Source organism: Monodelphis domestica, chromosome 1 (genome assembly GCF_027887165.1).
Source record: "Monodelphis domestica isolate mMonDom1 chromosome 1, mMonDom1.pri, whole genome shotgun sequence".
In the NCBI taxonomy this organism is placed as follows: Eukaryota; Metazoa; Chordata; class Mammalia; order Didelphimorphia; family Didelphidae; genus Monodelphis; species Monodelphis domestica.
This window is the reverse complement of record NC_077227.1, coordinates 157047899-157070767: the sequence shown is the minus strand read 5'-3', so window position 1 is coordinate 157070767 and position 22869 is coordinate 157047899. Positions and strand designations below refer to the sequence as shown.

General features: G+C 35.1%; 2 protein-coding genes and 1 non-coding gene across 4 annotated transcripts in view; 2 read left to right on the top strand and 1 right to left on the bottom strand.

Moving 5' to 3' along the window:
* The first annotated feature begins 6790 nt into the window (after positions 1 to 6790).
* Positions 6791 to 19755, top strand: TIPIN (TIMELESS interacting protein). 2 transcript variants are annotated; one of them, XM_001375966.4, is made up of 8 exons: positions 6791 to 7081; positions 9235 to 9369; positions 9751 to 9835; positions 10046 to 10121; positions 11302 to 11424; positions 12363 to 12426; positions 15823 to 16029; positions 17994 to 19755. In XM_001375966.4, exons 2-8 carry the CDS (start codon positions 9240 to 9242, stop codon positions 18167 to 18169), a joined length of 861 nt encoding a protein of 286 aa, XP_001376003.1. In that variant the 5' UTR covers positions 6791 to 7081; positions 9235 to 9239; the 3' UTR covers positions 18170 to 19755. The 2 variants fall into 2 exon arrangements, with proteins under 2 accessions (XP_001376003.1, XP_007479666.1); XM_007479604.3 differs by having other exon boundaries at positions 6800 to 7001.
* Positions 13082 to 13217, top strand: LOC130456757 (small Cajal body-specific RNA 14). Its single transcript, XR_008915800.1, has one exon. It is a non-coding gene; the product is annotated as a small Cajal body-specific RNA 14 (non-coding RNA).
* Positions 19756 to 21680: 1925 nt separating the features above from the next.
* DIS3L (DIS3 like exosome 3'-5' exoribonuclease) overlaps positions 21681 to 22869 on the bottom strand; it is a 36599-nt gene continuing 35410 nt past the window's right edge. Inside the window, exons 16-17 of the mRNA XM_001375958.4 lie at positions 22108 to 22282; positions 21681 to 22022 (exon numbers count right to left, since the gene is read on the bottom strand). Coding sequence (XP_001375995.1) covers positions 21711 to 22022; positions 22108 to 22282 — 487 coding nt within the window. The 3' untranslated portion in view covers positions 21681 to 21710. The remainder of the gene's footprint in view (positions 22023 to 22107; positions 22283 to 22869) is intronic.

Genomic DNA, 22869 nt, shown 5'->3' with positions numbered 1-22869 from the left:
CAACTGTGAAAAAAAGACTACTCTGATTAATATATCAATTCAAGGTAGGTCCAAAGGATTTGCTATGAAAAATGCTGTCCACTTCCAGGGAGAGAAATGATGAACTCAGTGCAAATTAAGTATATATATTTTTGCTTTTGTTATTTTTCTTGCTTTTTTTTCTCCCCAATACTACTTATATTGAAATATGTGGGGGCAGCTGGGTACCTCAGTGGATTGAGAGCCAGGCCTAGAGATGAGAGATTCTAGGTTCAAATGTGACCTCAGATACTTCCCAGCTGCGTGACCCTGGGCAAGTCACTTAACCCCCATTGCCTAGCCCTTACCACTCTTCTGCCTTGGAACAAACACAGTAAGGGTTTTTTTTTTTAAATCAATTTTAAGACAGAAGGTAAGGGTTAAAAAAAACATTTATATAGCACTTTAGGGGTTGCAAAATGCTGTGCATATGTTATCTCATTGATCCTTATAACTATGCTATGAGTCAGGTGTTATAATTATCCTCATTTTGCAGATTAAAAAACTGAGACTTAGTGGTTAAGTTTCTTGCCCAGGTGATATACAATTAGTGTTTGAGGCAAGATTCAAATTCAGGTCTTTCTGAATCCATCACTCTTCTTATGCACGCTTGTGAGTTCTATGTTCCTTTGGCAGTTTCTGTGGTACAGAAAATAAAAAACTCTCCTATATCTACTACCCATATAATATATTGAGTATTTCTGCAGGAAGAGAAACTGTTACCCACATATGGGAAAACCCTAGACATCAACTATAGCTCAGAGATTTTCCTGTAGAAATTTAGGTAGGACTACTAAAGAGCTAGAGAGAAACTGACCCTGTACAGGATCAGTCCTCCAAGATATATCCCAGGTCCATCAGAGTCCAAAACCAGCCTTGGGGGAAACTCCTATTTGAAACTTTGACCACTTATCTTCTTAATAAACATTTATATATAAAGCATATTTACAACTTTCAAAGAACAGAAATAGAATTTTCTTCTAATTCCCAGATAATAAAATAATAGGAATGAGAAAATGGAGGGAGTTTTTCCCCATATAAAGAAATTCACAACATTAATAGGATAGCCCCAGTCATATGAATGGAATTAAGAATTTATGTGAAAAGACTTTACATTTCTCTACTGTTTGCTTCCCCTGGGAATTCTATTAGCTCACTTGTTTTCTCGGTTTTGTTACTATACAACATTTGTCACAGTTCAACATAAGGTAAAATGTTGCAGCTGGTTGGCCTTGCCTGGTTCTTTATTCCTAATAGATGTCATGACTATTGTACATTATTTCCATCACTTGTTTTCTTTCTCCCAGAAACTTCTGCTCCTTTCCAGATATCAACTGTAACTTGGGTCCACAGCATCATGGGACAATAAGTCTTTTCCTATGTGCCAGTGTCTCATGCCTTTTGGGAAATAGGGGGATTTGTATCTTTTAATTAACATTTTTTTCAATGGACAAAAATCCACCTTATTTCCTTCCTGTCCTTTCTTAACTCCAGTTGAAAGAAAAAAGGGCAAAAAGCCTTGTAACAAATATGCATAGTCAAGCAAAACAGTTTCTCCTACTGGCCATATCCAAAAAATATGTCTTAATCTGATCCTGAGGCCTATCACTCTATGTCAGAAAGTGACTTAGACCTTTTTTAATTGAAAAAAAGAAATTATTCTAGAAAAACTGCAAGTATTCAAATTTTAAATTCGTTTAGGATTGCTCTAAAGTTGTGACTCATAGCTATTTATTTGCTGCCTCAACATAAAATTTCTAAAAGGAACTAAAATAAGAAATTCATCTATGTAATGTAAACCTTAGGAAAATAGATGTTTCATATGTATCTCTAGAGAAACTGCTACATTTAATCAATTAATTCTAATATCTCTCAAATACGAAGAGTGTGAGTATAAGAAAAGGAGTAATTTATACAGTTGTTAATCACTATATTCCCAAGGGCTCATGAATAATGAAATATCCAGTGATAGGATTTTTAAATTTTTCTAAATATTTTCAGGCTATAGTTCAATATGCTATTATCATATGTTAGTTTTAATGAATATGGTATTACAACCCATGAGGAAAATAATATAAGCAATCCTGTCTCCCATTCTATACTTCAAATCACCTTAATATTGCCTACCATTTTCTACTTTTTCTCCAGTCTGAGGAAGAGATGGCCCTTTTTGCTAACATCAACTTTTCTATTTATGCCTTTCTTTCTTTATCCTTAGGAGCTTGCCTTTTCTCTCCCTAATTTTCAGTCTTTATGCTCTGGCTTCTTCTGTATAACTTAAAGATATGCCTAGGTCTTCCTCAGCTTGATATAGCATACTCTGGGAATATCTTCCCCACTCCCCACTCCCAACCCCAACGTGGCACTCACAGGTTTGAGAGTTAATAGGGACCATTACTTCAAATTGAAAGTATTCTTGTGGATGCACTCCTAACCCTATTGCTTAAGAACTTCTACAACTGCATTAATCTTTAATAATCAATCAATTGACAAAATTAATTCAAAGAAAAGGTATTCAGTAAATGGCATAGCATGAATAGCAGTAACAAAGCATTTTCCCTATAAAACCTGGATTTTACTCTCCTACAAATACAAACAGGATTTGTAGGAAGAATAGGCACATATGTAGTGTTCACAAATAGACACTTACTTAGGAAACACATGTGGTCAATTCACATCTCCAGAATAATAGGGCTCATGTCTTTGGTGTCTTTTTCTCATGTCTTTTCCCATGCACTGCTCCCTGGCTGGTTTCTGCTGTACAAGTCATTCTTCGGAGTTCTCTGGGCCTTTTTCTTTTTGCAGCTCAACTCAATTCCAAAGTAGGACTCTCTGGGCCTGTTCTCTTTTGGGCACAGCAACCTTTACTGGGAGAGTTGCTCTGCTGGCAAACACCATTGCTTCTTCTCCACTCTCCTCTGCTGCCAAAGTCCACACTCCTTAGAGCTGTTGTCTACTTTAATGAACTCCCTAGAGAGTATGCAGGACTGGCTGTTTGTTTTTTTCCCCTGACTACTCATCAATTCCATCTAATTGATGGAGGAACTTCTTAATTCAAAAGAGCAACACAATGTAAATACTTCCTTATATTTCTATTACAAGCTGGGAATAGATCACACCCAGTTTATAATCCATTAAAATTTCCCTGATTACCTTTTTTTAACAAGATGCAAGTAAGATTGCTTTTAATACTTCATTGCCTTACATTCTGAAATTTCATAAAGTGAGGTGGAGTGATTATTGATTTGGAGTCCCTACACTTGAACCTAGTATCTCTCCAAGCTCTCTTCCTATCTTTTTCCTCCCTTTCACAGCCTAACTCCTAGAAAAAACTATCCACACTCACTGCTTCTATTTTTTCACCTCCAATTTATTTGCAGTGCTTCGTCTAACCTTATCACTCCATTAAAACTGCCTTCTTTCAAAGTTACCAAGATTTCTAATTGGCAAATCTGATGGCTTTTTCTCAGTTCCTGATCCTTCTTGACCTCTCTTCAGCATTTTTACACTATTGATTATCCTCTTATAATAGAGATTTTCTCTAACTAAATTTGTAAGCCATTGTTCTTTCCTGTTTATCTTCCTACCTGTCTGGGTGCTACATCTTAGTCTCTTTTAACTGCATCACTATCCATTCCCCAAATTCCCACAAATGGGTATATTTTAGAGTCCTACTAGGGTCATCTTTTGGATCTATTCTCCTGGGTTCAGTTAGCAAATCTGTGTAAATGACTTCCTGATCTAGAAATAGATAAGCTAGGTGATATAGTGGTTAGAGTGCTGGTCTTGGAATAAGGATGATGTGTGTCCAAATCTTGCCTTAGCTACTTGATAGCAGAAGTTGTCCTAGGCAAGTCACAACTCCTTTCAAGCGTTAGTTTTCTCATCTGAAAAATGGGGGTAGAGTGAGTATATGCTTTCATAGTTTTTCTGATTTCAAAAAGGGAAATTTTATACATGCAAGAATATGTAAAATATGTAAAAAATTTTTATAATCACCTAAAGTGCTATAAAATATTAAATGCTGCTATTATTATTATCATTATCATCTCAATATTTAACTGTAGTCTCTCTCTTGAGTTTCAGTCTTACCAACTACCTATTATATATTTATAACTAGTTGTCTTGTAGCCTTCTCAAACTAAAAATGTTCAAAATGGAACTCAATATTGTTAAATGCAGTTATCAGAAGGGGCTACCTTGACCTCATTGACCTCATGGTTGGATCTGATCTTGTGTTATCTCTGAAAACTTACCATTCTTAGAGTCTCTGATTTGATCAGACTTTAATTACAACTAGGGCCTTTAATCTTATAAAATGGTAGTCACTTTTCCCACTTGCTATTCCCTCTGATCACTCTTCTCTATTAATCCTATTCCTTTACTTACAAGTGGATACTCCTGCACTCTCTCTTGTCTCTGAACTAGTCCACCATCTGATTAAAGATACTTGTTACTGCTTTAGTAATCTTCTTTATTTCAGGTTAACAGTATCAATGGTTTTCCCAACTTCTCTGTATCTGTTAAGGGACTACCATCCTTTTAGATACTCAGGTTCAAAAATTTAAGTCAGCCTTAATTGCTCTTTCTCTCTTACCCTCCATAGCCAATTAATTTCCAAGTCTCCCCGGTATCATTCTCAACAATTTTGTATCTTTTCTTGAATCATACTTAATTCAGGCCCTTATCACCTCTCATCTGGAAGGCAATAACCTTCTAATTGATTTCCCTGCTAAGCTCCTAAAGTATAGGTCTGACTTTGTTACTTCTTTCCCCAAGAAACATCAGTGGTTCATTTTTATCTCTATGATAAATAAAAAATACTCTTGCCTTTCCATTATTATTATACATTTCTCCCTTTTCATACAACATAATCTGGCCAAATTGTACTTCCATACCAAAGATATTATGTTCCTAATGTTTGGAATGAACTCTCAACTGTCCTTTGCTTCTCAGAATTCTTAGTTTCTTCAAAGCTCACTTTAAACATTACTTCACACAAGAAGATTTCTTGACCACTCTCCAGTTGTTAGTAACTCCCCATTGAAATTGTATTCATTTAGATGTATTTATACTTGTAAATGCTTTTTATCCAACAGAATATAAACTTCTGATGAAATTTAGGAATACAAGTAAAGTCCTCCTCCTAATTATGGGCTTACCATACATCAAAGAAGACATTGGCTATACCCACAGAGCATAAACTCTCCATGGTTCTTGTTTTTGTTCAGTCATGTCCAACTCTTTATGACCCCATTTGGTGTTTTCTTGAGATTTCTTTCTCCAGATCATTTTATAGTGGCAAAAAGATCTAAGTGACTTGCCCAGGGTCACCTAAGTAGAGTCTGAGGCCAGATTTAAATTAAGGAAGATGAATCTTCTTGACTTCAGGCCTGACATTATAACTATTTACTATTCTATTCTATTTACATGTAAGTGAATGGATCTATTAAGCTGGAGAGGCATAATTTTCTTTGTGGTCTGAGTATCAGCTGCTAGCCCATCACCAGTTTCTCACTGAGGTGTTGAATTTTTCAAACACAGATTGCTGGGCTGGATTGTCACTAAGTATTATTCATTTATTAAGTGACTACTATTAAGCCAGGAACATTGAAAATTCCTGGGGATAAATAATACCTGTTCATAAGGAGATCACATGCAAATAGAGAATACATGTAAATAAGTAGGAATATAGGAGATAAAGCAAATGGAAAGTAGCCTCAGAGATAAAGATGTTGGGGAGTAGGCTGAGAAAGGCCTGCAGATAAGATTTGCCTGATACAAATTAGCTCTGGGACCATGGATCCACAAAGTGCTTGCTCAATGCCACCAACAGCTCTCTCAATTAAGCCTATAACTTTCATGGAAGTGGCCAGTTTACATTCGGTTACAAAAGGAAAACATATTTGAAGAACAGAATTACCAAGATCCCAATCCTAAACTTTTTTTCTCCACTTGGCAATTTGAAGACTTGGCTTCCAAGTCCTGCTCTGCTTCCCCAGTTACATGATCTCAAGTAGCCTCCTTTCCCTTCAAAGGGCCTATTTTTCTAATTTTAAAATTAACGAGTTGGCCCTAAATGTTAAGAGGACAGCTAGGTTAATAGCTCCTAGAATAGATGAAATTCCTGCTAAATGGAGTGAAAAAATCACCAGGTCGATAGAAGCTCATGAACAGGCAAGATCTCCAGCTAATGGTGGATAAACGGGTCCCAGCCCCTGCTTCTACAGCAGAAGAGGCTAGAAGTAAAAAAGGTGGAAGAAGTCAGAAGTTTATATTTTTTATTCGTGGAAATGCTAAGGGTACAAGTCAATTATCGAAACCTCCAATTATAATAGGCATAACTATAAAGAAAATTATAACAAAGGCGTGAGCAGTAACAATTACACTATAAATTTGATCGTCGCCGATAAGGGTACCAAGCTGACCAAGTTCTGCTTGAATGAGTGGATTTAGAGCGGTGCTAACTATACCACAGGGATTAGAGTGCTGGTCTAGGAGCAAGGAGACTTATCTTTATGAGTTCAAATCTAGCCTCAAGCCCTTACTGGCTGTGCGACCCAAGGCAAATCACTTAACCCTGTTTGCCTCCATTTCCTCATCTGTCAAGAGATTTGGAGAAGCAAACCACTCTAGCATCTTTGCCAAGAAAGCCCCCCAAAACACAACCCAAAACGTAGGCGTTCTCTAAAGGTCTTTCCAAACCTAAACAGCTCTAAATCCACCAATCACTTTTGCGCTCAGTGACCCTGGAAGTGAAGTCACTGAAAGAAGGAGGGAGGGCTCTTCCGGGAGGACTTTGATGAGGAGCCACCCAATGGCTGACTTTCACATTTGGCGCCAAATTGGGAGGCTCGGGGAGGGGTTGAGGCGGTAATCCCCACTTCTCTGCGCCTGCGTGGGACACAGTCGCGAGAGGAGCTTTGGCGCGAGTCGCGGAACATTTTTCTTTCCCCGGCTGCTCCTGGTCCGACGGAATCGCGGTGAGGGCTGCTGGGACCCTGAGCGGAGTTGTTCCCAGTACACCTTCTGGGAATTAAGGGGAAGCTGGTGTGGGGTCCAGGTGAGGCCCAGGCGGAGTACGTAGCGGACGCCTCCGTGGGAGCGAGGTTGGGGGTCTGCTGGGGCTGGGCCTAGCGCTGAAGTGGGAAACCAGGATTTGGGTTCCCGTTAACTCCGACAGCGTCCTGGGTGACCTACTTTCCATAGCCTCCTGACGTCTTTTAATGGACGTATTCCCTGCCCAAAGCCTTGTAGGGGCGGCTCTAGGATTTAGTTTTATTAGAATAAAGACTAATATTAGTATGCAAATTACAGACTAATAACCCTGCTTGTTCCCTTTATTAATGAGGGTGAAAACGGAGGCTTAGAGAGGGAAAGTAACTTGATCAAGCTCTTACAGGTAGGAAGCACAATTAAAAACATTAAAAAAAATATTTTATCTTCCCAATTACATGTAATAACGATTTCAGTATACATTTCCCAAAATTATAAGATCCAAATTGTCATCCAGCCTTCCTTCCCCACTCTGGGACCTGGTAAACAATTTAATCTGGGTTATACATTATGTGTATGACTTTGCAAAACTTACTTTAATATTGGTCATTGTAAAAGAATACTCATATAGAACTGAAACCCCAAAATAAAAACACAAAATTAAAGTGAAAAATAGTAAGCTTTGATCTGCATCCCACTCCAGCAGTTTTTTCCCTGGAGGTGGATAGCATTCTTTGTCATAAGTCCTTCAAATTTGACCTGGATCATTGTAGTGCTGAAAGCAGCTAAGCCTTTCACAGTTGATCATTGTACAATATTGATGTTACCATGTACAATGTTCTCCTGGTTCTTCTTATTTCACTCTGCATCAGTTCATGTAGGTCTTTACAGCTTTTTCTGAAATCATTCTGCTTATCATTTCTTATATCACAATATATTCCATCACCATTATATCAATTTGTTCAGCCATTCTCCAATTGATGGACATCCTTGCAATTTCTAATTCTTTGTCACCACAAAAAGAACCTCTATAACTACTTTTGTATGATTAGGTCCTTCACCCTTTTCTATTTTGGTATTACAGGATCAAAGAGTAGGCAGTTTTTTGTCAAAGTTCCAAATTGGCCTCCAGAATGATTGGATCAGTTCACAAAATTGATCTAAAACTTAGTGTCCCAATTTTGCCATATTCACTCCAATATTTATCATTTTCTTTTACTGTTGTTTTGGCCAATCTGATAGTTGTGAGGTGGTACCTCAGCATTGTTTTAATTTGCACTTCTCTAATCAAGAGTGATTTAGAACATTTTTTCATATTGATAGTAGGAAGCACAGTTAAATGATCTCACATATTTCTCATAGCACTACATCCTGACCACCTTCCCTTTTTCATTTTTCCTCATCTATTTCCACCACTGTTAACCTTAAAAATGTTACAGAAAGGGATACTTATTTTTCATCTTATTTCTGAAAGCTAGTATAGAATGAGTTGCTATAGAATTAGAAGCCAAGAAGATATGTTCTAGTTCTTTTTCTGACACAGGCTGTGTCACTCTGGACAAATCACCTAACTTAAATGCTCTAAAGGCTCTCTAGGACTGAATTTTAGAAAAATTTAGTAGAGATATTAGTATTAGTAGAGGTAGTTTCTTCACTTAGAAACTCCCCACAACTAATCAAATCACAAATCCTCCTTACTGTCATCTTGTGTATTCATCTTTCCCCTGTTTGTAAGATAGTTAAAGGCAGGAACTAGTTTGTTTTTTAATCCTATCCTTTGCATCTTGGACTTAGTATATTTTCTATTGGAACATTTTTTAAATTTAATTTTTCCCTTAAACAACTCTTTTCCCTCTCACTTCTCATTCTCTGTCCTACCTTCTCCCTCAGGGAGAAAAAGAAAATGAAAAAACCCTTACTATAAACATATAAGGTCAAACAAAACAAATTCCCAAATTTGTCCTATCCCTCCACTCCCACCCCCAAAATGTGACTAGCTTGGGGTACTAAGCAAATGAAGTATAAGAAGCAGAATTTGATCCCAAGTCTTCTGACTTGACAAGTCTAGCATTTTAAAGCTACTTCTGTATTTTCATCATAAAACATGGTCTCCTGATAAGGAATAGAGAGATAATAGGTTCAGATGAAAATTTTTTATTTAGGAAGAAATGTTTTGATATATTGATTATCTTTTCCTTTCCCACCCTATTTTCCTACCAGGAAAAATGGAATCAGAGGAGAACAATTTGCTGGACCTTCCTGATTATGAAGGGATAGAAGATGAAGCTTTTCAACCTTTTCCACCTCCAGCCTCTCCAGGAAGGGATGATGCTGGAGAAAATGAGCTTACTACAGGTTAGAAAAGAGGAGGGAGATTCCAGAAAATGCCTGAATGATCATCATCATGTAAATAATACTATTTGGAAATTATATTACTTATCAACATTGCTTACTTAAGAATAAATTATTTGTTGACATTTCAATCAAAACCAAAGTACAGCTATATTCCTAGCCAAACTAGAGAAAACTGCAGTGTAATAATAAAGTGGGTGTTCTCATTTTTAGGGAAAGTATAATCTTCATCAGATAGGTTAATAATGTGGAGAGTGGATAGGAGTGAAACTGTTTGCCCTTCAGTTCTTATTTTAAAATGTTAACTTCTGTCCTGGAAAATACTATGTTCCACATTATTTTTTAATTACAGAATTCATTTTAAATGACTTTCTCTTTATTCAGATACATCGAGGAATCAGATGGGAGAAATGCCTGTAGTTATAAAGAAAACTGTAAAAAGGAATTTGCCTAAGTTAGATGCTCAGAGGTATTTCCTACTCTTTTTTGATTGTTAAACTTTGTGTCTCAGTGATTTTAGATACATAGTTTCATTTTATTGATAAAATTTTAGCTTGCCGACTAGTCCAAAAGAGATTTTTGATTAAGAATTAATTTTCCATGTTTACCTTGCAAGTATACTTTTTAACTTGGTGGAGTCAGAAAATTTATATTCATAGCACCAATTTATGATTCACAGATTAATTTCAGAAAGAGGACTTCCAGCTTTAAGACATGTGTTTGAAAAAGTGAAATTCAAAGGTAAAGGTCATGAGGTAAGAAACAGACAATTTTGATACACCTGCTTTTATTATATTATTATTAATGACATTGAATTCAATTATCATTATTTTCCTAAGAAGCTTGGAATGCTTTATAGATTTTGGATGTCTTTTCCATTTAGTTATGAAGATGGTCATAATTTTCATTTTGCAGATTAGGATAAATTAAGTTACTCAAGATTATATAGCTAGCCATTATTAGAGTTTGATTTCTGGATTCATTGTTATAAAGTGTTATTAAATGGAAAAGAAAATACTTCACAACAAACACAGCAAATTCCTCTTGTTCGTTAATAATCCAGCCTGACAACATTAGTTTTTTTCAGCAAAGCCTTTATACCATGTCATATTCAAGCATGAAGAAATGAAGGTTTGATTAGAAATCCTAATATCTTAATGAAAACTTTTTTGTGTTATGAACCCTTTTGGCATTCTGGTGAAGCCTATTAATTCAGAATTGTGTTTAAATATATTAAAATACAGGGAATTAATTACAGAGGAAGTCAGCTTCATTGACATGCAGTTATAATATTTTTGAAAGCTCATGAGTGCCAACCCCCCCTCCCCCCCCCCCGGCCCCTTGATTAGAGCATGACTAAGGCATTATTATTCTGGCAGTCTTTGCAGTAGAAATATTCTTGCCACAGTTTCTTGACTCTTTCCTCTTAACAATTTTGAATTTTTTCCTCTCAAAATCTTGAGCCTTGATCATTCTTTTTCTACGTATATATTATTAGCCATGTGTGATTAGCTCCTGCTAAGAGTTCAGTTGACATAAACATATAGTTTTACATACATAAATGGTTTTGATATGTTCCATGTATAACTACTATAGCACTTGGAATAAGTTTTGTTTGGAAGATTTTCCCTAGTCTTTATAAAACTATATCCAATGGATTGTTTTAAGCTAACAGATTCAAAGTTTTTTAAAAAACTGCTTATTTGAACATGCATCTGAAATAATTCAATATTTATCCTTTTCTGTGAGTGAATATTCTGGACTCTTTAGATTTAGTAACTCCTTACTGATAAATTTCCTTTTAAAAGTTTCTCAACTCTGAAAAATACTAAATGACACCAGTGTCTTTGGCAATACTTCTTATTCTAAAAACTGCTGATATTGTCAAATGTTTGGATGAAACTTCTATTTAGCATTTTTATTTTTATGTTATAGGCTGAAGATTTGAAGACATTAATAAGACACATGGAGCACTGGGCACATAGACTATTCCCCAAACTGCAATTTGAGGATTTTATTGGTAGAGTAGAACATTTGGGAAATAAGAAGGAAGTTCAGGTGAGTATTAAGTATGATAGAGACATCCTTCTTAATCCCATATAGTACAAACATAGAGTTAATGGAAAGAAGAAATTATATTTTATGAATGCCTTTTAAAATTAAAATGTTTGGAAGTGATTTAAGAAGACATCTGTAATTATAGTACTTGTGAAGACTTTAGAACCATTTTAAGAACTTTAAGGATTCTACCACAAATACAAATTGTAAAACCTTCTATGCCTTTGATAAATTTTCGATTACCAAAACTTCACTTAACTGGTATTCATTGTTTTGAGAAGTCTCTCCAAAGTTAACTAGGCTGACCCTCATATAATAAGCTTTATAATGCATAGTCTTTTCTTGGGTCCAGAATCAAGGCTTTTCTAGTTAGGTGTAGATCCTGTGAGAGCTTGCCTTCAGCTGATAAAACCTTTGAAGAATTTCAGAACAAACTTCATTCAAATATGAAACATCATAATACTTTAGTAGTAGACTATAGAAACATTGCCTTAAAACTTTTTTTTTCTTAAAACTCTTACCTTCCGTCTTGGCGTCAATACTGTGTATTGGCTCTGAGGCAGAAGAGCGGTAAGGGCTAGGCAATGGGGGTCAAGTGACTTGCCCAGGGTCATACAGCTGGGAAGTGTCTGAGGTCATATTTGAACCTAGGACCTCCCATCTCTAGGCCTGACTCTTCAATCCACTGAGCCACCCAGCTGCCCCCTAAAACTTTTTTTTTTAAGCACAGCAGATTTATTTTGTGATTCTGTATTTTGAAAGGACAAAGCCTACTCAGGGAAAAAGAGAATCCATAAAGTTTATTTAAGAAACAAAATATTGTCCCTTGAACCTTAGAATAGAATGAGTGATGTTCAATTTTAAATAGTTATCATTTTTCTACTACACTGTTATTTTTGGTGATAGTGTTAAAGTGTAAAAAACATACTGCCTTTCAGACCTGCTTAAAGCGAATTCGGCTGGATCTTCCTATTATACATGAAGATTTTATTAGTAATGATGGTAAGTAGTTGTAGTTGCAATGCAAGGATGAGGAGTTATACCTTTTTTGTTTTTAGAATATGTTCTAATCATGTGAAGCTTTTTAAAAAAGCAAATAGCTGTATCTTTAAAGTGGAAAACAATCTAACAAATAAGGAGTTGAGTTAAAAGACCATTGTACATTCACATGACTACTAAACCAGAATGTGATAAACTAGCTCAAAAAGATGCTTATGTAAAAAGTCTGTTATGTCCTTCCTTGAGGAGTTGACTGTAGGGCCATTTTGCAGAAGATATTAAAAGACCTTTAGAGACTTTAGTTGATATAGATTCTTGTTTATCCTTGGTTAACTCATTCTTTAGTCAAGATTAGTAAGAGAGTAAAAGGATGATAAATCAAGATAAGAACTTTGATGTGTATATCTGAGTGATTGGATCTTGAAACAGTACATCTGAGAAGATAAATAAAATAAGCTGATGATGAAATAATTTGTCTTTTACGCAGTATATAGCTGAGCATAAGATCATGACAGGAGATTTGAGGACATTTAATTCAGTCTCTTATTTAGAAGAAATAGATAATAGAATAATAATAATAATAGAAGAAACTGAAGCCCAGGGAGGCTAAGTGACCTACCCCAGGTCATTCATGAAGCAGGACTGCAGCAAGACTAAAGTGACTGTACTTGGTATTGGTTACATTTGTTAGTCACTGAGTGTAACCACAGTCAGTCACATACATCAACACAAGTGGTTCCTGCCGACAGGGTCTGTCTAGTTATCAGATTTCCTGTGCGATGGTTCTGCACATCTCTTTTCAAATGTTGTGTCGCTTATAAAAAACACTGGAAAATATGGGCTCAGTACAAAGTTCCTCAAGGTCATTTCCAAGTTGATTTTAAGTGTGAATAAGAATAATTAAACACAATACTACAACCGATTTCTTGCCAAGATATGTTGCATATAGTGTTCGTATATTTAGGGAATGGAATACTTTAGGGAACTGAACTATTAAAAGGATTTCAAGGGCAGCATCAATAAAGAGAATTGGGACCCCAGAAATTAAAGAATTTTTGCTCATTTTAAAAACTTCAGTTCTTGCCTTTTTAGTCAGTGTAGCAATTTGATGTTAAAAGTTTTTTTTTTTAATTCCTTTTTGGTTGGCATAAAATCTCAACTAATGCTCCTCTACTAAAGAGAAGTCCTTTGAAACCTCATTTTGGTGTGAAGATAACCTTGTGTTTGTTTTTTATTATGATTATTTTTTTAAATCAGGCTTTTAAAAATAAATCTGCCTCACCCATTACTCTCTCCTCCTTGAGCAAATTAAAAAACAAACTCAAAAGTCTATAATATATAGCTACATAGATGAACAAAACAGATTCTCACATTCAAAAATTTATGTCTTTTTTCATTTTAGTGTCAGTTGGTGAGTGTTGTTTCACTTTCTTTTAGATTCATGGTTTATCATTGCAGTGATCAGAGCTCTAAAGACTTTCAAATTTGTTTTTTTCTATATTGTTATAAAAACAATTCTAGTGCTTTTCATTTCATTCTGCCTCATTTTGTTTCTTCTGAAACTGTTTCATCAATCTTCTGAGACAAAAATATACCATTACATTTATATACTCCAATTTGTTTAGCCATTACGCACTAAGAGGACACTCTTTAGCTTCCAGTTTTTTACTATGATGAAAAGAACTGCTATAATTTTGTTCATATGGACCTGTTTCTTTTTTTTTTAAGATGGGTTTTATAGGCTTACTAGTAGAGTACTATTAAAAGGATATATATAGTTTGGTGACTGTTAACATAGTTACAAATTGTTTTCTATAATAGCTGGACCAATTCATAGCTCTTAACAGAATGGCACTGGATATAACTGTTTTACTGTCACTTCTCCATGTAAGGGTTAAATGGCAGAAGTTTGATAAAAGTGAGGAGAGCAGTTTGATAAAACACTTTAGTTTAATTTGAGGAGTACAGATAGAAACTAGAAAGGAGGAAAGAGGGATTATTACTCTAATACTTTATGATTATACCAAAATTCCTAATCCTAACTAAAATAACAAAATTTTCAGCTCTCCCACACAGGCTCCTGTCTTTCTTCTTTTCTTTAGAAATCTTTCACTCTTCCCTCTTAAAGAGACAAAGGGAAAGATTAAGAAATTCCTTTTAATATTCAACATTTTTCATTTCCCTCTGAAAAGTGGGAGGTAAAGGATCCTCAAAGTTTAATTTGTATTTCTCGAATTAAGGATGATTTAGAGCATTTTTATGTGCTTATTAATAACTTAGGTTAATTTCTTTGAAAAAGGTGCTTGTTTATATTCTCTGATCATTTATCTTTTGGGGAATGAATGGCTTCTATGAGTTTGAATCAATTCCTTATGTATCTTGGATATTAAACCTTTATCAGAAATTGCTGCAAAGGTTTTTTCCTAGTTTCTCTTCACATTTTTACCAATTTAGATTTGTTTCTGCAAAAACTTTGAAATTTTATGTACTCAAAATTGTCCACTTTATCTTGTGCGATCTTCTCTCTCAATTGTTTAATTATAAATTCTGTTCATAGTTCTGAATGGTAGTTTTGTCCTTCCTCCTTTGTTTATGTATTACCTTCTGTATTTAAAGATATCTTTGGAATCTTTTTGGAGGTTATCTTGGTGTATGATGTAAAGCATTAGTCTAAACATAATTTCTGCCCAATTGCTATCCAGTTTTCCCAGAAATTCCTCTCCCTCCTCCCCAAAGTGAATCTTTGGGTTTATCAAGTACTATTCTATTGCATATATTTTCTTCTATATATTGTGTACTTAATCTGTTATTGAAATTTCTCACGTTTTAAATCAGTACTGAAACATTTTAGTGATAAGACTTTCTATTGCAGTCTGAAATTTGATACTGATAGACCCTGTTCCTTCTCTAGTTTTCATTATTTCCATTAAGATTCTTAACCTGACTTTGTGTTGTTGAAAGTTGGCAGTCTGCGTTGGGGCAAGGAAGGACAGCTGAAATCTCTGTCTGGCCACTTGGAAAATTGCAAAGGCTTTAAGTGATGATTTAGTGATCAATTATCTCTTTATGACTTGTCTAAGAACTCCCTTAGCTTACTAAGTATAGTTTCATGGTGATAAATTTTTTTGGCTACAACAATTCAAAATCATAGAGAAGAAGTTTTGATTTGAGTAAATGGAGAGAGTAGCCGATAAATGCCAATAAAATTAAAGAACTTTGATGTCTATAATCTCAACAGTCTGAAACTTGTTAAAAGATGCATTCTATCCTTATCAGGAGAGTTTACTATTTTTAGTCATTTTAAACTAGTTTTCACTTGGGGACTTCTTTTGTTCTTTAATATGTTATTAATATGATTAATATAACTTGTACTGATTTAGTTTTCTTTTTTTAATTTAGGTGATAAAACAGAAGGAAATGGAGTAGATACAGCTACTGTAGACTTTGATTCCCTTTTTTCAAATCAAGTTGACACAGAAATATTTGCACCTCAGTTGAATACAAGTTTAACAGAAGAACAACAGAAAAGAATTGAGAAGAACAAACAACTAGCTTTGGAAAGGAGACAGGCAAAATTGTTAAATAACAGTCAGTCCCAAGAAAATGGTAAATATAAGTTTTGACATATGAGCTGCCACTAATGTACCACGGACATATTAGAAATTTTTAACTTAAGTTCTTTCTTTGCCCCCTAAAATAATAAATCTAAGAAAAGGTGATATTTAGTTTTAAAAGACAGTAAACAGGGGGCAACTGGGTAGCTCAGTGATTGAGATACAGGCCTAGATACTGGAGGTCCTAGGTTCAAATCTGGCCTCAGACACTTCCTAGCTATGTGACCTTGGGCAAGTCACTTAACCCTCAGTCTAGCTCTTACCACTCTTCTACCTTGGAACCAATACACAGTATTGATTCCAAGAGGGAAGGTAAGGGTTAAAAAAAAAAAGACAGTAAACATTGACTAGCTGGAACTCTTGGAAACCCCATAATTTTAAGACTTGGAGGGAATGGATTTATACCATTTTATATGTTAACAGAAAAGCTTTTTAAAATGAAATTTTTGTGAAATTTTGTAATATACACCTCTGTATTCTTATTTGTTCAATAAGCATTTTTCAGGCACCTGTGGACTAGGACTGCTAGATTCTGAGGATCCAAAACTAAATGCCTGAAACATAAGATTGTGCTTTTAACAATTTAGCCTTTTCTTGGTGAATTGGGGCCATCCTTATGAATGGCAGTTATTTTACTGAACAATTCAGTGATACCTTTAGAACCTTGTGAAAGGCTGCAGGGCTGTTTGCCATTTCTATTTTTTAAAAAATAAACCCCTTACCTTCTGTCTTGGAACCAATACTATGTATTGGTTCCAAGGCAGAAGAGTAGTAAAGGCTAGGCGATGGGGGTTAAGTGACTTGCCCAGGGTCACACAGCTGGGAAGTATCTGAGGCCAGATTTGAACCTAGGATCTTCTGTCTCTAGTGTTTGCCATTTCTTGAAGGTTTTAGACTGTTTTTAAAATCTGGGTTTTTATATAAATATGCTTTTTTAAAGCCTTTGTTCTTTGGCATTATTTTTGGTTATTACTATTTGTAACCATCAGCATCCCTACATGCAGTTGTGTTTTCCAGATTTCTCTTAGCTAAATAAAATTTTCACAAATTAAGTGAATATGAATGAAAAAAACTTATCAAATTCTCAATCATTTGACAGAATCATGAAGTCACGACAGGCTCTTTTCCTGCATTAAAAAAAAAGAATACTTTTTCTTAACTTTTGGCTTAGTATCTATCAAGACTAAAACAGAAGAGCAGCAAGGGCTAAACCGTGAAGATTAAGTGACTTGCTTGGGGTTACATGTCTAGGAAGTGTCAGGCCAGATATGAATCTGGTCCTCTTGCTTCCAGGCCACTGTTGCTACCTCCAGATTCTTTTTCAATTAATAATCAATTTAAATGCTATTAGTATATTTGTTTATACTAGTTGAATGTATTGAAAGTGATTTTCAGGGAAAGGAACTATATGTGTGGCAGCTTCTTTGGTGGCAACCTCTCCCTGCCACTGTCCACATCTTGTCTATGTTCCAAAATAGGAAAGTGATGGGAGGTAAATGCTCAATATTCCAGCCAAGCAGACAGTTGAGTCTACTCATACATACATACTTTATTCAACATAGCTATCTTATTAAGTTTTCCAATGCACATGACAACTTGGTGCTATCATCTAGTGGTTCAAGATGAAGCCCTTTATTCTGATTTAAAATAGCCTCTGACTGGACTCTTACAGATCATTTCAACATTCGCTGACTCTTGAAGACTTCCATTGATAAACTCACTACTTCTTACTAATTTTGGGCAAATCTAAAGAGTTTTGATGTTGAGTGCCTTTTACTGTGGAAGTCCTTAAAAAAAGAAATCCAAAAGGGCTGTTGATTTATTTAGGTAGAATTATGTTCATATAGATAAAAATATTTTAGTCTTGGTGATTATTGATAATTTTGTACATATTTATAAAATATCACTAGTTTAAGATAACAGTGGATAATGACCCCCCCCCCTTTTTTTTTTCAGATATGTCAATTATCGGACTCAGAACACAGGCATTAGAAAATGATAGTACAAATGAAGCACAAGAAGAGAATTTAAATGGATTAAGTGAAGAAAGTCTAGAAGTTACAGACAGTGCTGCTGGTTCTACAAATATAAATGATGACCTACAAACTTCAAGAGTAGATGAAGTCATTTAAAATATACATGACTATTCAACAGATCTTTTTATTTATTAACACTTAAGTGCCAACAATAGGTTTGTCTCATTCAGAAGCATGGATACGTCTCAGTTAAAACTAAAAAAATAATCTTTATTAGCTACTTGTTCTCTAGTTTAACAAGTAGAGATTTATTACCATATTAGCCCGAATATAGTGCGCTCCCAAATATTTTGAAGGATAACTCAGAAAGAGAAAACATCCATTTTATTTTCTCCTTTTAAATTACAACTTTCTCTTAACTCATGAATAATGCAGTCACTTTATATTTGAAGTTTTTTCAAGGTCCTGAAAACAAGTTAAAGAAGTTTTAATGCCACTTTTATTAAATATGTATTACTTTTATAGGTTCTTGTGAGAAACTACCTTCTAATATTTTAATCATGTTCTTCCTCTTCTATTTTCTTCATCTCCTGAAATGGAAACATCATTTGAGTCATTGCCATCACCCTCTTCTTTCTACAAAACACCATCTTCACAACCATCCATACTGTTGGATACACAACATTTTTTAAACCCAAGCACAATAGACTCGGTGGAGATTTTGTCCCAAGTAATTTTGATCCAGTTCACTAATACGGTGACCAATGGTTTCTTTATTTTTTTGTAATGGAGTAAATTCTTGGTTTCTGGTCAACATCCACTCATTATATTCTTTCCTCAAATGATCTTTGAATGGCTTATTAATTACTACATATAACACTTGTAATTGTGATGTCATTCCTCCTGGAATAACAACTAGGTCTGGGTGCATTTCAGCAACTCCCTTTTTCAAATTTTCAGGCAGGTGACCCTTGAACGCATTGAGAACGAGCATTCCTCTCTGATACCTACCCCAGACCACATTCAACCAATCTAACACAAGTTCTTCATTCATCCATCCCTTTTCCTGCACACAAAAGATAACTCCTGATGGTCACTTCTCCTTAGGTAATGGTTTATGCCTTGAAATTACATAAGGAGGCAGTTTTTGCCGGTCAGCTGTGACTGCTAACATCATGGCCATTCTGGTTTTCTCATTTCCAGTTGTTTTAATCAGCACTGATTTGGCACTTTTAGTATTAACGGTGACATTTGACAGAATATTAAAAATGGGCATTTGGTTGACATTTCCCATCTGCCCTAGGAGATAGACATGCTTTTTATGTTTGCTGAGGTGCACAATACACTACTTATGGTTTCAAAGCTGGAAGTGCTAAAATATAGTGTGAATGTAACTTTCAAAGGTACATATTGGAGGAAAAAATGCTGCACTATATTTAGACTAATAGAGTACATTTTTTTTTTTATGGTGGGTAAAAACATTTAAGTGGTTAACTTTATTGGAAGCTTTTTAAAGAGATGGGCTACTTGTTTATATTTGTTCCACTTATTTATTTCTATTAGCTTAAATTCTTACAGCCTCCAGAACTCCTTTTGCTTGTCTTTTTATATAGACAGATCTTTTGACAGTTAGGTATTTTCTGCTGCTAGTATATAATTTTAAAAAGTACTTAATGTTTTAAGATGTAAAGATGATTGTACACTTTTGTAAAATAAGTGAATAAATAAAAACTTTTACAGAAGAGGGTAACATTTTAGTGAATCTAACCATAGAAATCATTCTTTCCATTAGTTTGCATGTGTTGATTTTCTTATATTTAATTAATGGAATTTTTAACATTAAAAGTGTCACATGAGAGATAAGTTATGTTGGCGCATGTGTGTATATATACATACATACATATGTATGTATATGTACTAAACAAATGTTACTAGGCACCTAAATTTTAGATTTGCTTTATTCAGTAATATTGCCAGTAAATTAATTGGTCTCTATTTATCTGATCATTTGAACTTATAGTTCTTGGATCTATAGTGACCTTCATTTCTATTCCATTTTTTTTTAATCCTTACCATGCACCTTAGAATCAATACTCTGTATTGGTTCCAAGGCAGAAGAGTGGTATAGGGTAGGCAATGGGGATTAAGTGACTTGCCCAGGGTCACATAGCTAGGAAATGTCTGAGGTCATATTTGAACCCAGGATCTCCCATCTCTAAGCCTGGTTCTCAATCCACTGAACTAACCAACTGCTCCCCATTTCTATTTTTTAGTCACTGAAAAGCACAAGTCACATTTTCAGGTATAATTTGTATCTCCATTATTTAGAATTCAAAAATTGTAACTACAATTATTAGATCACTAATTTAAAAAAATGTTTTTAGAGTCTCTTAGTTCCTTTAACCCATTCTCTCTAACTTTATGCCCCTAAACACCTCAAATCCCTCTTTCCCATCATCAGCCATTTCAGTTTTTTTTTTTTTGGTTACCATTTCAGAATCCCTCAGCCACTAGGCCTTTACTTTCTAACCTCCTGTTCTCAGTAAACTGCTTTCTTGGCATTTCTTGGCCAGGAAATCATTCTTAGCAATTTCATTCTCGTATATTGACGTAATATATCCATATTCAGCTGACGTTTCCCTTGAGGCTCCCAGTTGTTCCATCCTGATGTGTGTTCTGTTATAGGAAAAGGGACAATGGCACAGGGCAGCCTATTGCTAAGAATAAGTGAGAAGTTGGTACAAACTATACACACCCTGCCCCCCTGGCCCCCATTAAGAGTGAATATCTGTCTACTATAAATCCACAAGAGCAAGGATTGTATCTAATGTTTTTTGTGCCTCCTAGAATGTTTTGAATTTAGTATCTGTTGAAAGGACAAATGTGGCAACCAGCTCATGATATACTTGATACTTATATGATGCACTATATGTTCTAAAAAAAGGTTTTGTTCTTTCTGCTCCTAAGAAAATCTTGAGAAAAATTATAAAAATTATGAGAGAGAAAAGGGCCATGAGGCAGGACAAAGGAAATTGACACTAATAGGGTCTAAAAGGTAGGTTTGATAACCTGGCTTTTAGAACTATCATTTTGTATGTTTCTCCTATACAAAGACCCATTTGTACTCAATGCAAATTCAGATGACTAATAAAAATAACTTGTATATGCAAATTTATGTTTAAGAGGTAGCTGGTGGTACAGTTTAAAAAAGTTTGAGTCAGGAAGACCTGGATGCTTTTCCTAACTAACTCATAATGGCTGTAGACCTAAAGCAAATCATTCAAGTCTGGGGTCTGTGAACTTGTTTAAAAATACTGATATAGATATGTGAATAGATAAGATAATTACTCTCATAATTTATTTTCTTTGTGGTCCCCCAAGTATTTTTATTTAAAAATGTTATATTCTGGAAAAAAAAAAAAGGATCCATAGGCTTTAAAGTTAGTCCCCCGTGCCCCCCAATTTAAGCTGTCACTTTCCTAGGTTACTCTATAAATCATTGGAAAGGCCTCTTGTAGGGAGTTCTCTCTTATCAATGAAACTGGTCCAAGAACAAAACTACATTTACCTAATCCTAACTAGAACAGCCAATAATATGGTGGTATGCTACTATGTAAAACAATGATACATTCCAAGAAAAACATAAAAACAATTTGTGAGGCAAAACTCCTTAGATGGAATAACAAAGAAGTGTATTTTATATTCCATAATTGGTTGACAGGTCCAAAAGAGCTAAGTCCCTTATTTCCTCTAGAAGTGTGTACAAGCTAGTCCCTTTTGTCTGGCAATATTCCTGATAGTCTTCCTGAATGATTCTGACTTTGGCTTCTTCTTGGGCAAGCTGAGCTTCTTCAACAGACCTGGTTACTTCTTTCACTAATTCATTTTTCATTAAAAGGGAATTCTGTTGAGAAAGTTCCGTTTCTGATATCTTGTATGGTTTGTTGCGGATGATTTCAAGCCTGATTGTGTCAGCATGGCAACGGGAGGCCTGCACAGATATCCTTACCTATCAAAAAGAAGAAAAGCCGTGTTATATTATTGCCTTCTGGGTTCTTTCCATTAAACAAAACCTGGTAGGGGGCTAGACTTACTGTCACATGATCAAACAAGCTAAATGTAATGGATTCTCCCCCTACTGTGGTAGAAGTGATTTTGTTTTGAAATCGTTGAAGTGATCCTGGTTTCCATTCAGAACATCCATCTTGACGGCATGAGATCACTAGGCTGTCTTTATTCTTCAGGTAGGCAGCACCTTTAATCCCAAACCTGGATTACGGATGGAAAACAAATCCAGTATGCAAGCTTTCAGATCAGGTAGCTTATCTAAAATGATATTCAACTCAAATTGAAATGGGGGCTACTGAACTGTACCTAAGTGAGCTACCTAATGACAGAAAACCACACATTCATGTTTTCTCTGATCTATCACATCTTTATTTTTGTATTAGAATTCACCTTAATATGAATATTCTGGCTCTAAAATGTTTTATTTTAAAAGAATACCTTTGTATAGAGCCATGAAATAGGATAAGGAATTCTGACAAATCTAGTAAAAGTGGATTTGAATCCTGGTTTGCCACTTCATGTGTGATCTTTGGCAGAGGTGGGCAGGTAAATGTTTAACTGGCTCTCCAGGAAAAAAATGTAAATATACCACATTTTAAAGTTTAATCTACATTAATTTTGTCCTTCTGCCTCACCCCTCTTAATTTTCGACAATTACAAAATAACAAGTCAAGCTCTGATTTGTGGTATCTGCTAATTTCTGAGGTGTCAATGCTCACCCTGAAAATTTAATTACTGGTTCTGCTAGGAGCTGGCTCCAGCACACTCCTGGACTTTGGGCAAACCAA